Genomic DNA, 13,749 nt, shown 5'->3' on the forward strand with positions numbered 1-13,749 from the left:
AACGAGGGCGGGCGAGAACGAGGGCGGGCGAGAACGAGGGCGGGCGAGAACGAGGGCGGGCGAGAACGAGGGCGGGCGAGAGCGAGGGCGGGCGAGAGCGAGCGAGAACGAGGGCGGGCGAGAGCGAGCGAGAACGAGGGCGGGCGAGAGCGAGCGAGAACGAGGGCGGGCGAGAGCGAGCGAGAACGAGGGCGGGCGAGAGCGAGCGAGAGGGAGGGCGAGAGCGAGAGCGAGCGAGAACGAGGGCGGGCGAGAGCGAGCGAGAACGAGGGCGGGCGAGAACGAGGGCGGGCGAGAGCGAGCGAGAACGAGGGCGGGCGAGAGCGAGGGCGGGCGAGAACGAGGGCGGGCGAGAACGAGGGCGGGCGAGAACGAGGGCGGGCGAGAACGAGGGCGGGCGAGAACGAGGGCGGGCGAGAACGAGGGCGGGCGAGAACGAGGGCGGGCGAGAACGAGGGCGGGCGAGAACGAGGGCGGGCGAGAACGAGGGCGGGCGAGAACGAGGGCGGGCGAGAACGAGGGCGGGCGAGAACGAGGGCGGGCGAGAACGAGGGCGGGCGAGAACGAGGGCGGGCGAGAACGAGGGCGGGCGAGAACGAGGGCGGGCGAGAGCGAGCGAGAACGAGGGCGGGCGAGAGCGAGCGAGAACGAGGGCGGGCGAGAGCAAGCGAGAACGAGGGCGGGCGAGAGCGAGCGGGAACGAGGGCGGGCGAGAGCGAGCGGGAACGAGGGCGGGCGAGAGCGAGCGGGAACGAGGGCGGGCGAGAGCGAGCGGGAACGAGGGCGGGCGAGAGCGAGGGAGAACGAGGGCAGGCGAGAACGAGGGCGGGCGAGAGCGAGCGAGAACGAGGGCGGGCGAGAGCGAGCGAGAACGAGGGCGGGCGAGAGCGAGCGAGAACGAGGGCGGGCGAGAGCGAGCGAGAACGAGGGCGGGCGAGAGCGAGCGAGAACGAGGGCGGGCGAGAGCGAGGGAGGGCGAGAGCGAGAGCGAGCGAGAACGAGGGCGGGCGAGAGCGAGCGAGAACGAGGGCGGGCGAGAACGAGGGCGGGCGAGAGCGAGCGAGAACGTGGGCGGGCGAGAGCGAGGGCAGGCGAGAGCGAGCGAGAACGAGGGCGGGCGAGAGCGAGCGAGAACGAGGGCGGGCGAGAGCGAGCGAGAACGAGGGCGGGCGAGAGCGAGCGAGAACGAGGGCGGGCGAGAGCGAGGGCGGGCGAGAGCGAGCGAGAATGAGGGTGGGCGAGAGCGAGCGAGAACGAGGGTGGGCGAGAGCGAGCGAGAACGCGGGTGGGCGAGAGCAGGCAAGAACGAGGGTGGGCAAGAACGAGGGTGGGCGAGAGCGAGCGAGAACGAGGGTGGGCGAGAGCGAGCAAGAACAAGGGTGGGCGAGAGCGAGCGAGAACAAGGGTAGACGAGAGCGAGAGAGAACAAAGGTGGGCGAGAGCGAGAGAGAACAAGGGTGGGCGCGAGCAAGGGTGGGCGCGAGCGAGCGAGAACGAGGATGAACGAGAGAGAGCGAGAACGAGGGTGGGCGAGAGAGGGGGCTGGCAAGAGAGGGGGCGAGCAAGAGAGGGGCAGGTGAAAGAGGGGGCAAAAATAAATATCAGCCAGTGTGTTATTAATATTGTGATTCATTGATAGGAAGACATCACTTTCAATTAACTTATCAAATATGCAATTTTAAAACTATTCAAACTCCCCTTACCTGGACAACCCAGGAACTGTTTGCAAAGGCCATGATATCTCTTTCCTCCCAGAAAAAAGCAGAATCAGATCGTTTGATCATTTCAAACTTACTCAAAAGTTTCATTGCATATACTTTTTGAGAAGCTTTATGTCGAACCTATTGGAAAAAATTCTAATTTATTATTCTGGATTCACATTTCTGTAAAGAACACAGGCTCCTTTGCAACATGGTGTTACTTTGGAACATTTTAACTTTTCATCCTCCAGCTAGGTGGGACTGCAGGTGTCTGGTATTGCTCTTGCCAAACCAGTCTCTATCAGAAAATTACTTGCAATCCGCTTCTCTTCCCCCTGGTGTCTCAGAAAATGTATGCCCTTTTCCCCCTCCTGCTTCTCCCCTACATGTTTCTTCTCGGTTGTGACATCCAAAAATATTTTCCACATGAAGACTGAAATCACCCAGTGCTACCTTAACACCATCTTTCTGGGCCTTTACATTGTCTGAATGTTAAAGCTTGCTTGCCCAACATCCACAATTAGATGAACAGAAATTTCCTCCAACTTATTACTGGGAAGATCAAAGCCATTTTTCAACAATTGTTGGAGGATGTTTGCAGATTGTTTGCAACCTTGATGTTGTATTTGACCCCAAGATGAGCATCATCACTAAGACCACCTATACTCGCCTTTCACATTGCCTGGCCCTGCCCTAGCCTCCGCTCACTTACTGCTAAATCTTTGTTACCTTTAGACTGGACTATTTCAAAGCACTCTGACCAGCCTCCCATCTTCCACCCTTCATAAACTTAAGCTCATCCAAAATCCTGTTGTTGTGTCTTAACTCACACCAAATGTCATTCACCAATGATCTTGCTGTGCTCACTGAACAACACTGGCTCCAGATTAAGCAATATCTTGATTTTAACATTCTCACCCTCACTTTCAAATTCCTCCGTGCCTTGCACCTGTAACCATTACTTTCTTCAGCCCTGCAGCTCTCTGTATTATCTTCGTTCCTCGAATTCTGGCTGCTTGATCCTTCTCAATTTTAATTGTTCCAGCTCTGATGGCCACGCTTTCTCCTCTTAGGTCTCAGGCTCTGGAATTCCCTTCCTAACCTTCTCCACTTGTCTTTCTTCCTTCAAGACACTCCTTAAAACCTACATCTATGATCAATCACTTGCTCTAACATCTCCTTGAGATTTGGTGCCAAATTTGTTTGATTTGCACTCCTGTGAAGCTTTGGGATGTTTTATTACATTAAAGACACTTACAACAAACAACAAGCAAATGTTGCTGTAATTGAGCAACTTTATGTCAAACTACCTGATCTCACTAGCGTACTTTTGTACAAGAGATTATTCCCGGAATATGAAATTAACTTTGCATGCATGCAAAACTTAGAATCTGGGGCGGGATTCTCCACCCCCACGCCGAAGTGGCCGCGCCGTCGAGGTTCACAACGGCGCGGTACGGCCCCGGTCGCGACCGATTCAGGCCCTGACAATGGGCCAGTATCGGGGCCGCGTCATCCTCCCGCGCGAGGCCTTGTCGCCCGCGTAAAAGCGGCGCTGATTAGATGACGCAGCCGGCGCCGCATAACGGACGTCATCCGCGCATGTGTGGTTGCCGTCCTGTCCAAATCCGCCCCACAAGAAGATGGGGGACGGATCTTGCGGGGCAGCAGAAGGAAGGAGGTTCTACTTCAGAGAGGACGGCCCGACGATCGGTGGGCACCGATCGCGGGCCACCCCACATTTAAGGTACACCCCGGTGCAGGATCCCCCCTCGCCCCCCCCCCCCCTCCCCCACAGGCCGCCCCCCCAGCGTTCACGCACCGCCCACGACTGTAGCGACCAGGTGTGGACGCCGCCGGGGGGAACCCGCCATTTTGGCCTGGCTGCTCGGCCCATCCGGGCCTCAGAATCGCGGGGGTGCCGGAGAATCGCCTTTTTCGGTGTCTCCGGCAACTCTCCGGCCTGCGAAACTCGACCAGGCCGTTCCCGCCGCTTGGGAGAATTGCGGGAGGGCGTCAGACCGGCGTCCCCGGAAATTTTGGCACCCCAGGCGATTCTCCCAACCGGCGTGGGAGTGGAGAATTGCGCCCATAATGTCTAACATTAGATAAAATCTACAGCAGGCTGAATAATTCTAAGTGTGCTAAAATCCCACTAACATCCAATTTATATAAATCGGTACGGTTGCAATGTGGCTCACTTATGCTTGCTAGAAGCTATATATACACACATTATATCCATTTGGAGTGATCGGTTATCAGCAGGTAAAAAAAACTTAAGCTCATCCAAAATCCTGTTGTTCTGTCTTAACTCACACCAAATGTCATTCACCAATGATCCTGCTGTGCTCACTGAATGACACTGGCTCCAGATTAAGCACTATCTTGATTTTAACATTCTCACCCTCGAGGCATTCAGTCTTTTTGAATGCAACATTTGCATTCTCCATGACATCACCTGAACCAGATTCGACTTCTAATCAATCAGCACCCTTATCTCATGCATTATAAATTGTTGCTCTCTTTGAAATTTGGCATTCTTGAGCCTGTCCAATGAGTGCAAGATGAACATTTTCAACAGCATTTCTCTTTTTTCATCAATATTCAAATATCTGTATGATCATACTTCTTTAGTGATCTATATTTGGTACATGCTTTCTAGACAGTGAGGTTTGCATGCTTTTGGTTTGACTAAGTTGTAGCAATAAACAGAATCCATAGAATCACTACAGTGAAGGAGGACGACATTGGGCCCATCGGGTCTGTACCGACCCTCTGAAAGAGTACCCTACCTCAGCCCACTTCCCCTCAACCCCTTAACTTCACCTAACCTTTTAACACTAAAGAGCAATTTAGCATGGCCAAACCACTTAACCTGCACATCTTTGAACTGTGGGAGGAAACCTGAGTACCCGGAGGGAACATAATTAAAAAATAAAGTGATTTGTGAGTATTACATTATTAATTGTTGCTCAATTGCTTGGCAGTCAACTTTGTTTAAATCAGCAAAAACAGAATTGAAATCGCAAACATTTTCTTTCTACATCTACTAAATTCACTTACACCTGAATTTTAGTCTTAGAAAGACAATGCCTTTATTATGAAACAAAACAGGGAGGCATAGTGCATTTCTTTGTGTGTTTCCATCAAATAATGATGTTTGCCAAAGATATGCACAGTGTTTTGATACAGTAAAACATGATTACAAGTCAATTGTAAGTTAGTGTCACTGTTCCATGCAGTTAAATCTTTGTTACTTCACCAATTCACTTAAGTGCAGTATTAAAACTTTTTGAGATTTATACTGTGAAGAGAAAGCATTATATGTTCAAGACTTGTCCCAATGAATCAGAGTACATACATGATGACTAGTAAATATATGGTATAAGCTGAAAATTATCAAATTTATGTACAACTTGGTCAAGATTATGTTACCATCACTTTTTCAAGTAATTTCAGCTAAATAGGCTCTTCACAATCTGTAACTTCGTGCAAAAACTTCATTATTAATTTTGGCTGGAGTCAGAATAGCTAAAATCGATATGAATGTTGTTATTTTTGCATTTGAAGATATGGAAATGACAGAATCCAAAACAGAATGAAGGCTTTAAAAGCTAAAAGGAATAGAAGTCCAGCAATACTGCACGCAATCTTCAAGAAATAATAAGTTTCTTAGAACTTAATGCAGAGGGATTTCAAAACTATTTTAGAACATAAATGACCATGGATTTAAGAGTGATAAAAATCCAACAAAAAACTTCATTTTCATGTTTTGCTTTGAAAGGATTGAAAATTATTTGGGATACTCTTGTACATCCAAAAGGATTATACAAAAACTCAAACTTGGTAATGCTGCCCTGATGTTTACCACTGAAAAACTTTACTTTGGTTCATTCGCTCTGAAAGACTGTAAATTCCTTACCAGTTGAACTTCACCGAATGCACCTCGTCCTATCACTTTCACAACCTCATAGTCCTCGGCTTTCATTTGCATTTCTCGAACCTTGCCCATTACTTTGTCATCTGTGGTGATTTTTGGGGGGGGGGGGGGGGGAAGGGGGGGGGGGGGAAGAGAAGAAACACATTCAAAAGTTGTTTCAAGTCTGCAAGTGACCTTACAGAGTGCGACGTCTTCGCCCTCATCTATTCAAGAAAATATTATTTGCACAATATTGTAATCCGAACAGATAAGCTTAAAGAGTAACATATGAAGCAATTCGAGATGGCCCTTAAACTCATGCGTCTATGTCTGGTACCAAAATTGCTAAGCCCCCTCCACAAGACCTTCATAATACTTGTATCTATACCAATGGTTTCACTATGGATGTATCAGTAATACAGGGCATTGGCGAGACCACACCTCGAATACGGTGTGCAGTTTTGGTCTCCTTTTTTTAAGGCAGGATGCAAGTGCTTTGGGAGGCAGTTCAGAGGAGGTTTACCAAATTGATACCTGGAATGAGCAGGTTGTCTTATGAAAGTTTGGACAGGCTGGGCTTGTTTCCACTGGAGTTTAGAAGAATGAGGGGTGACTTGATTGAAATATATAAGGTCCTGAATGGTATTGATAAGGTGGACATGGAACAGATGTTTCCTCGCCTGTTTTAATATTAAGGGTCCCTCTTACAGGACAAAGATACGGCAAAACCTTTTCTCTCAGAAAGTTGTGCAACTTTGGAACTCGGTCTTAGAAGGTGGTGGAAGCAGGGTAGGTTCCAGAAACATATATGTATATAGACAAAGTCAAAGATGCAAGGCAATACTTTGAATGCGAGCCTTTGCAGGTAATTAAGTCTTCACAGATCCAGAGAGAGAGGTAATCAGGTTAAAGAGGTGTGAATTGTCTCAAGCCAGGACAGTTGGTAGGAATTTGCAAACCCTAACCCTAATTTAGCTTTCCTTCCATCCCTTCCTGTTCTACCTTGCCTCACATACCCCAGATCTGCCTTTTAGTTCCCCTCTCCTAACACAAGAACTTACACTTTAGGAGAACAGGTAGCTGCAGGAGCATGGAGAATGCACACAGCTTGAAAATCTAAGATTGGATCAGAATTGATTTCAAAAATGTATTCATCTCAGAACAGAAGTGAAATGGAACACCCATAATTAATCTCCCCACCCCCACTCAAACACACTGAATGGCTTGTTTATTTCAATGCACAGTAAATTCTCGATTGTTGTGTGGGCACACAGCTCAGAGGGAACATGCCTAACAGCAAAGAACTAGTGTTCTACTTGGGACTCTGGCACTTAGTTACACTGGACTAAAGCTACATGTGTCCTTGATTCTAGAATCTCCCATTACTACCAGAATCCTATTCTTCTAGTAAGCCTGCTTCTCACTCCCCGAGTAATACTTCACCATGGCGCCACAATGTTCCTCAGAGTCACTCCCCTCTTGAATCACTTCCACTGTCCATTGCATACTTATAAATGCCCGGGAGGGATTTCCCACTCATGGCGTCACGTCGGCGCTCAAAGCAAAAGTGTGGATTTCGGATAAGGGATGCTCAACCTAAACTACTTCTTTATTAAGCTTTGCATCAAAATGACTGAATCAAAATGACAGCATTGCATTATGGGAACTCCCAGTAAAGGGATGAAGTCTAGTTACCAAGACATGCAGAAGATTTTAAACTTACATCTATTTAAGAAATTTTCAATGTTTTTGTTCTTCCTTAAAGCAGGGAAGTCCAAATCTTGGACCAGGGCACTGAGGCCATCCTGAAAAGAAAACGTAAATGTGCTATTTATGCAATATAGATAAGTGAAATGTAACAGTAAAAGAGAAATAACCATTCAAAAATAAAGGAACACAAAACAGTGAATTTCAACTGCGTAACCTACACAAGAAAATTCAGTGAAATAACGCTCCCAGTAGTGACTCCACGTAAAGCCAGTGATGACCAGAAATCCACAATGCTGCAATTCAGGTATGCTGGCTGAGTCTCCACTAGAATCTATATTAAGGGCAACACTTGCAACATAGCATCACTGAATTTGCCCCATAATCAGATATACTAATCCTCATCCTTTCTGAAGAAGTGTGAAGTCCCTTGCTCATTCTTATACATGATGCTATGACACCAGTATATTTTTCAACCATCTTCAATGAATAGTATAAAGCATGCACAATAGAATATATAGAGCAACAAGCTAGTACGTGCCTTTGGCAAACCCGTGTTGGCTTCTCTTAATTAATCCACACTTGGCCAAGGTTCTTGACATTTTGACCCAGATTGTTTTTTATTCATTCATGGGATGTGGACGTCGCTGGCTGGGTGAGCATTTGTTGCCAATCCCCATGGACATTTAAGAGTCAACTACATGGCTGTGGGTCTGGAGTCAGATGTAGGATAGGAAAGGATGATTTCCTTCCCTAAAGGACATTAGTGAACCAGATGGGTTCTTACAACAATCGACAATGGTTTCATGGTCGTTATTGGGCATTTTATTAAATTCAAATGCCACCATCTGCCCTGGTCGTTTCAAACCCATGACCCCAGAGCATTACTCTGGGTCTCTGAATTACTAGTCCAGTGACAATACCACTCCGCCACTGCCTCCCTAAAATATATTTCTAAAAGTTTTCCCAGCACCAAGATTAAATTGAATAGTCTGTCACTGCTGGGTTGACCCTGGCACCATTTTTGAACGAGGATGTAATATTTGAAATTCTTCAGTCCTTTTATCATCGCACCTATACCTAGAGGCATCTGGAAGATTATGGCCTGACGGGATATACCCACGGTTACTACGGGAAGAGAGGGAGGAGATTGCTGCGCCGTTGGCGATGATCTTTGCATTCTCACTCTCCACTGGAGTAGTTACCGGATGATTGGAGAGAGGCGAATGTTGTTCCCCTGTTCAAGAAAGGGAATAGGGAAATCCCTGGGAATTACAGACCAACCAGTCTTGCGTCTGTGGTGAGCAAAATATTGGAAAGGATTCTGAGAAATGGGCTTTATGATTATTCAGAAAAGCAAAGTTTGATTAAAGATAGTACAAAGTCTTACAACACCAGGTTAAAGTCCAACAGGTTTGTTTCGATGTCACTAGCTTTCGGAGCGCTGCTCCTTCCTCAGGTGAATGAAGAGGTTTGTTCCAGAAACACATATATAGACAAATTCAAAGATGCCAAACAATGCTAGGAATTGTTGGGACTACAATTCTGATCCAATCTTAGATTTTCAAGCTGTGTGCATTCTCCATGCTCCATGTTCAATAGCAGGTGATTAAATCTTTACAGATCCAGAGATGGGGTAACCCCGGGTTAAAGAGATGTGAATTGTCTCAAGCCAGGACAGTTGGTAGGATTTTGCAGGCCAGATGGTGGGGGATGAATGTAATGTGACATGAATCCCAGGTCCCGGTTGAGGCCGCACTCGTGTGCGGAACTTGGCTATAAGTTTCTGCTCGGCGATTCTGCGTTGTCGCGGGTCCTGAAGGCCGCCTTGGAGAACGCTTACCCGGAGATCAGAGGCTGAATGCCCTTGACTGCTGAAGTGTTCCCCGACTGGAAGGGAACATTCCTGCCTGGTGATTGTTGCGCGATGTCCGTTCATTCGTTGTCGCAGCGTCTGCATGGTCTCGCCAATGTACCACGCTTCGGGACATCCTTTCCTGCAGCGTATGAGGTAGACAACGTTGGCCGAGTCGCACGAGTATGTACCGCGTACCTGGTGGGTGGTGTTCTCACGTGTAATAGGGGTATCCATGTCGATGATCTGGCACGTCTTGCAGAGATTGCCATGACAGGGTTGTGTGGTGTCGTGGTCACTGTTCTGAAGACCGGGTAGTTTGCTGCAAACAATGGTTCGTTTGAGGTTGCGCGGTTGTTTGAAGGCAAGTAGTGGGGGTGTGGGGATAACCTTGGCAAGATGTTCATCGTCATCAATGACGTGTTGAAGGCTGTGAAGAAGATGACGTAGTTTCTCCGCTCCGGGGAAGTACTGGACGACGAAGGGTATTCTGTCGGTTGTGTCCCATGTTTGTCTTCTGAGGAGGTCGATCCGGTTTTTCGCTGTGGCGCGTTGGAACTGTCGATCGATGAGTCGAGTGCCATATCCCGTTCGTACGAGGGCATCTTTCAACGTCTGTAGATGTATGTTACGCTCCTCCTAGTCTGAGCAGATCCTGTGTCTACGGAGCGCTTGTCCATAGGGGATGGCTTCTTTAATGTGTTTAGGGTGGAAGCTGGAGAAGTGGAGCATCATGAGGTTATCCGTGGGTTTGCGGTAAAGCAAAGTGCTGAGGTGACCGTCCTTGATGGAGACGAGTGTGTCCAAGAATGCAACTGATTTTGGAGAGTAGTCCATGGTCAGTCTGATGGTTGGATGGAACTTATTAATGTCATCGTGTAGTCGTTTCAGTGATTCTTCGCCGTGGGTCCAAAGGAAAAAAATGTCATCGATGTATCTGGTGTATAACATCGGTTGACGGTCCTGTGCGGTGAGTAGGTCCTGTTCAAACTTGTGCATGAAGATGTTGGCGTATTGGGGTGCGAATTTGGTCCCCATGGCTGTTCCGTGCGTCTGGATGAAGAACTTGTTGTCGAAGGTGAAGACGTTGTGATCCAGAATGAAGCGGATGAGTTGGAGAATTGCGTCTGGAGATTGGCAGTTGTCGGTGTTGAGTACTGAGGCTGTTGCAGCAATGCCGTCGTCATGGGGGATGCTGGTGTAGAGTGCCGAGACGTCCATTGTGACGAGGAATGTTCCTGGTTCAACTGGTCCATGGGTGCTGAGTTTCTGTAGGAAGTCTGTCGTGTCGCGACAGAAGCTGGGTGTACCTTGTACGATGGGTTTCAAGATGCCCTCGATGTAGCCAGAGAGGTTCTCACACAGGGTCCCATTGCCAGAAACGATAGGGCGGCCTGGTGTGTTGGCCTTATGTATTTTCGGGAGGCAGTAGAGATCTCCAATGCGGGGAGTACGTGGGATGAGAGCACGTAGGGTGCTCTGAAGATCTGGATCCAAGGTCTTGATCAGTCTGTTAAGTTGGCGGATGTGTTCCTTGGTCGGATCTGCGGGTAACTGTCTGTAGTGTTCTTGGTTGTTCAGCTGTCAGTATACTTCTTTGCAGTAGTCCGTTCTGTTCAGTACGACAGTGGCCCCCCCTTTGTCTGCTGGTTTGATGACGATGCTGTGGTTGGTCTTGAGAGCGCGGATGGCATTGCGTTGTGCTTGGGTGACGTTCGGGGTTGTCTTGTGAATGCGACTGATGAATCTGGCATTGACGCGACTCCTGACGGCTTGAGCATACATGTAGAGTCTAAGGCAGCGACCTTCCGGAGGGGTCCAATTCGACTCTTTCCTCTTCGGTTGCCGCACCGCAGATCTCTCGGTCTGCTGTTCCGGTTCATTGGTAGTCTGCTTGGGTTCGCTGTTGGCCTCTTCCACATTGGCGAGACCATGCAGACGCTGCGACAACGAATGAACGGACATCGCGCAACAATCACCAGGCAGGAATGTTCCCTTCCAGTCGGGGAACACTTCAGCAGTCAAGGGCATTCAGCCTCTGATCTCCGGGTAAGCGTTCTCCAAGGCGGCCTTCAGGACCCGCGACAACGCAGAATCGCCGAGCAGAAACTTATAGCCAAGTTCCGCACACATGAGTGCGGCCTCAACCGGGACCTGGGATTCATGTCACATTACATTCATCCCCCACCATCTGGCCTGCAAAATCCTACCAACTGTCCTGGCTTGAGACAATTCACACCTCTTTAACCTGGGGTTACCCCATCTCTGGATCTGTAAAGATTTAATCACCTGCTAATGCTCGCATTCCTAGCATTGTTTGGCATCTTTGAATTTGTCTATATATGTGTTTCTGGAACAGACCTCTTCATTCACCTGAGGAAGGAGCAGCGCTCCGAAAGCTAGTGACATCGAAACAAACCTGTTGGACTTTAACCTGGTGTTGTAAGACTTCGTACTGTGCTCACCGCAGTCCAACGCCGGCATCTCCACATCATGATTAAAGATAGTCAGCATGGCTTTGTGAGGGGCAGGACATGCCTCACAAGTCTCATTGAATTCTTTTAGGATGTGACGAGACACATTGATGAAGGTCGGGCAGTGGATGTGGTGGAGATGGATTTCAGTAAGGCATTTGATAAGGTTCCCAATGGTAGGCTCATTCAGAAAGTTAGGGGGCATGGGATACAAGGAAATTTGGCTGTCTGGATACAGAATTGGATCCTTCTGCATTGTATGTTGTATGTTCTCTGTAGAATTGGCTGGCCGAAAGAAGACAGCGAGTGGTAGTGGATGGAAAGAATCCCAGTCAACATAAGGAAGTTGTTCTGCACGGTGGCGCAGTGGTTAACACTACTGCCTCACAATATCAAGGACCCGGTTCGATCCTGCTCCCGGGTCACTGCTCGTGTGGCGTATGCACATTCTCCCCGTGTGTGCGTGGGTCTTACCCCCACAACCCAAAGATATGCAGCATAGGTGGATTGGCCATGCTAAATTGCCCTTTAATAATAATAAAAATAAAATATATATATATAAGGGAAGTTAAAATCACCCGCAATAACCCTGTTGTTTTTACACCTTTCCACATATTTGCTCCTCTATCTCCCGCTGACTGTTGGGAGGCCTGTAGTAAACTCCCAACATGGTGATTGCACCCTTCCTATTGTTGAGCTCTACCCATATTGCCTCATTGCATGAGGTGTCCGTCCTCCCTCAGTACAGCTGTGATATTCGCCTTAACCAGTAATGCAACTCCCCCACCCCTTTTACATCCCCCTCTATCCCGCCTGAAGCATCTAAATCCTTGAACAGCTAATCCTGTCCTTCCCTCAACCAAGTCTCTGCAATAGCAACAACATCATAGTTCCAAGTTCTAATTCAAGCTCTAATTTCATCTACCTTACTTGTTACACTTCTCGCATTGAAAGCTGCCCCATCCCCATAACCCCATCTAACCTGCACATCTTTGCACTGTGGGAGGAAACCAGAGGAAATCCACAGAGACATGGGGAAAACGTGCAAACTCCAAACACAATCACCCTAAGCCGGAATTGAACCCAGGTCACTGAGGCAACAGGACTAACCTCTGTGCCACCGTGCCGCCCACTGGAAGGTGATTAGTTCCCAATTTAACTTAACCTAGCATTCAACAGAACAAGGAAGAAAAGAAACTTAACAATGAAACACTAAAATATGTTGGGTTTTGTTACTTGATTTTGAAGTTCTTTTCATGCAACAGATAACTAACTGTAAGCCAGTACAAAGTTATGCTCCCTTCAATGTAGGAATGCAGCTAGGTATCACAAAGTGTACACTTTTGAATGCCTTATAACAATGTACAGTACAGTATCGTATTCTTTGGTGCTAAGTTTTACATTGCTATTGCATCACGGTAGCATATACTGGAAAAATGTAAAAGTACAAGGGGAAAAAAAACTTTTTTCTCAGTTTGCTGGGTGCTCTTAATTCACAACTAAGCATGTGCAGTTATATAGTTGAAGGTTTATAACTAACTATTTTGGTTCCAATGGGACCAGCTAAATTTAACTGGGCTTCACAAAATATTCCATTGCGAACCGAGCAATGCAATATTTCCAGAAAGATACAAGATTCATGATCAGCAATTTAGTAAATGTGTTATGGATACATTCATTTGGAGAATAAACTCTGATAATCAAAGTTCAGCTTGTATCATTCTTTGACTATGAAGTGCTCTGTAATGTCCTGCGAAAACAAGGCTCTGTACAAATAATGCAAGCTACAGGAGTAAAAAATGGAGGTCCCAATGATTGTTTGAGAGCCTAAATACAGTAGATGGATATCTCACTATGAAACCCATCCAGGACAACTTTTGGGATTGCCTTTAATAATAGGTATTTCTTAATACAAGTTAACAAAATATAAGAAATTGCTGGGCAGACAGTATAAGATAGTCACATTACCCTGCTTTCACCAGAACTTGCAGAAATAAAAAGTAAGACAAGATAGCCACAGGCTTGTTTTCCATCCAACACACACAACTATAGATATTTTACTGTCTTTCTATGATGAATATGCATCTTGATCGG

At 47.5% G+C, this 13,749-nt stretch overlaps 1 protein-coding gene across 1 annotated transcript in view; it reads right to left on the bottom strand.

Moving 5' to 3' along the window:
• LOC140410553 (rho-associated protein kinase 2-like) overlaps positions 1-13,749 on the bottom strand; it is a 374,766-nt gene that overhangs the window by 219,375 nt on the left and 141,642 nt on the right. The window contains exons 2-4 of the mRNA XM_072498789.1: positions 7,343-7,424; positions 5,623-5,723; positions 1,704-1,841 (exon numbers count right to left, since the gene is read on the bottom strand). Of these exons, the coding sequence (XP_072354890.1) occupies positions 1,704-1,841; positions 5,623-5,723; positions 7,343-7,424 (321 nt within the window). The remainder of the gene's footprint in view (positions 1-1,703; positions 1,842-5,622; positions 5,724-7,342; positions 7,425-13,749) is intronic.

The sequence above is a fragment of the Scyliorhinus torazame genome, chromosome 4, assembly GCF_047496885.1.
Source record: "Scyliorhinus torazame isolate Kashiwa2021f chromosome 4, sScyTor2.1, whole genome shotgun sequence".
NCBI lineage: Eukaryota > Metazoa > Chordata > Chondrichthyes > Carcharhiniformes > Scyliorhinidae > Scyliorhinus > Scyliorhinus torazame.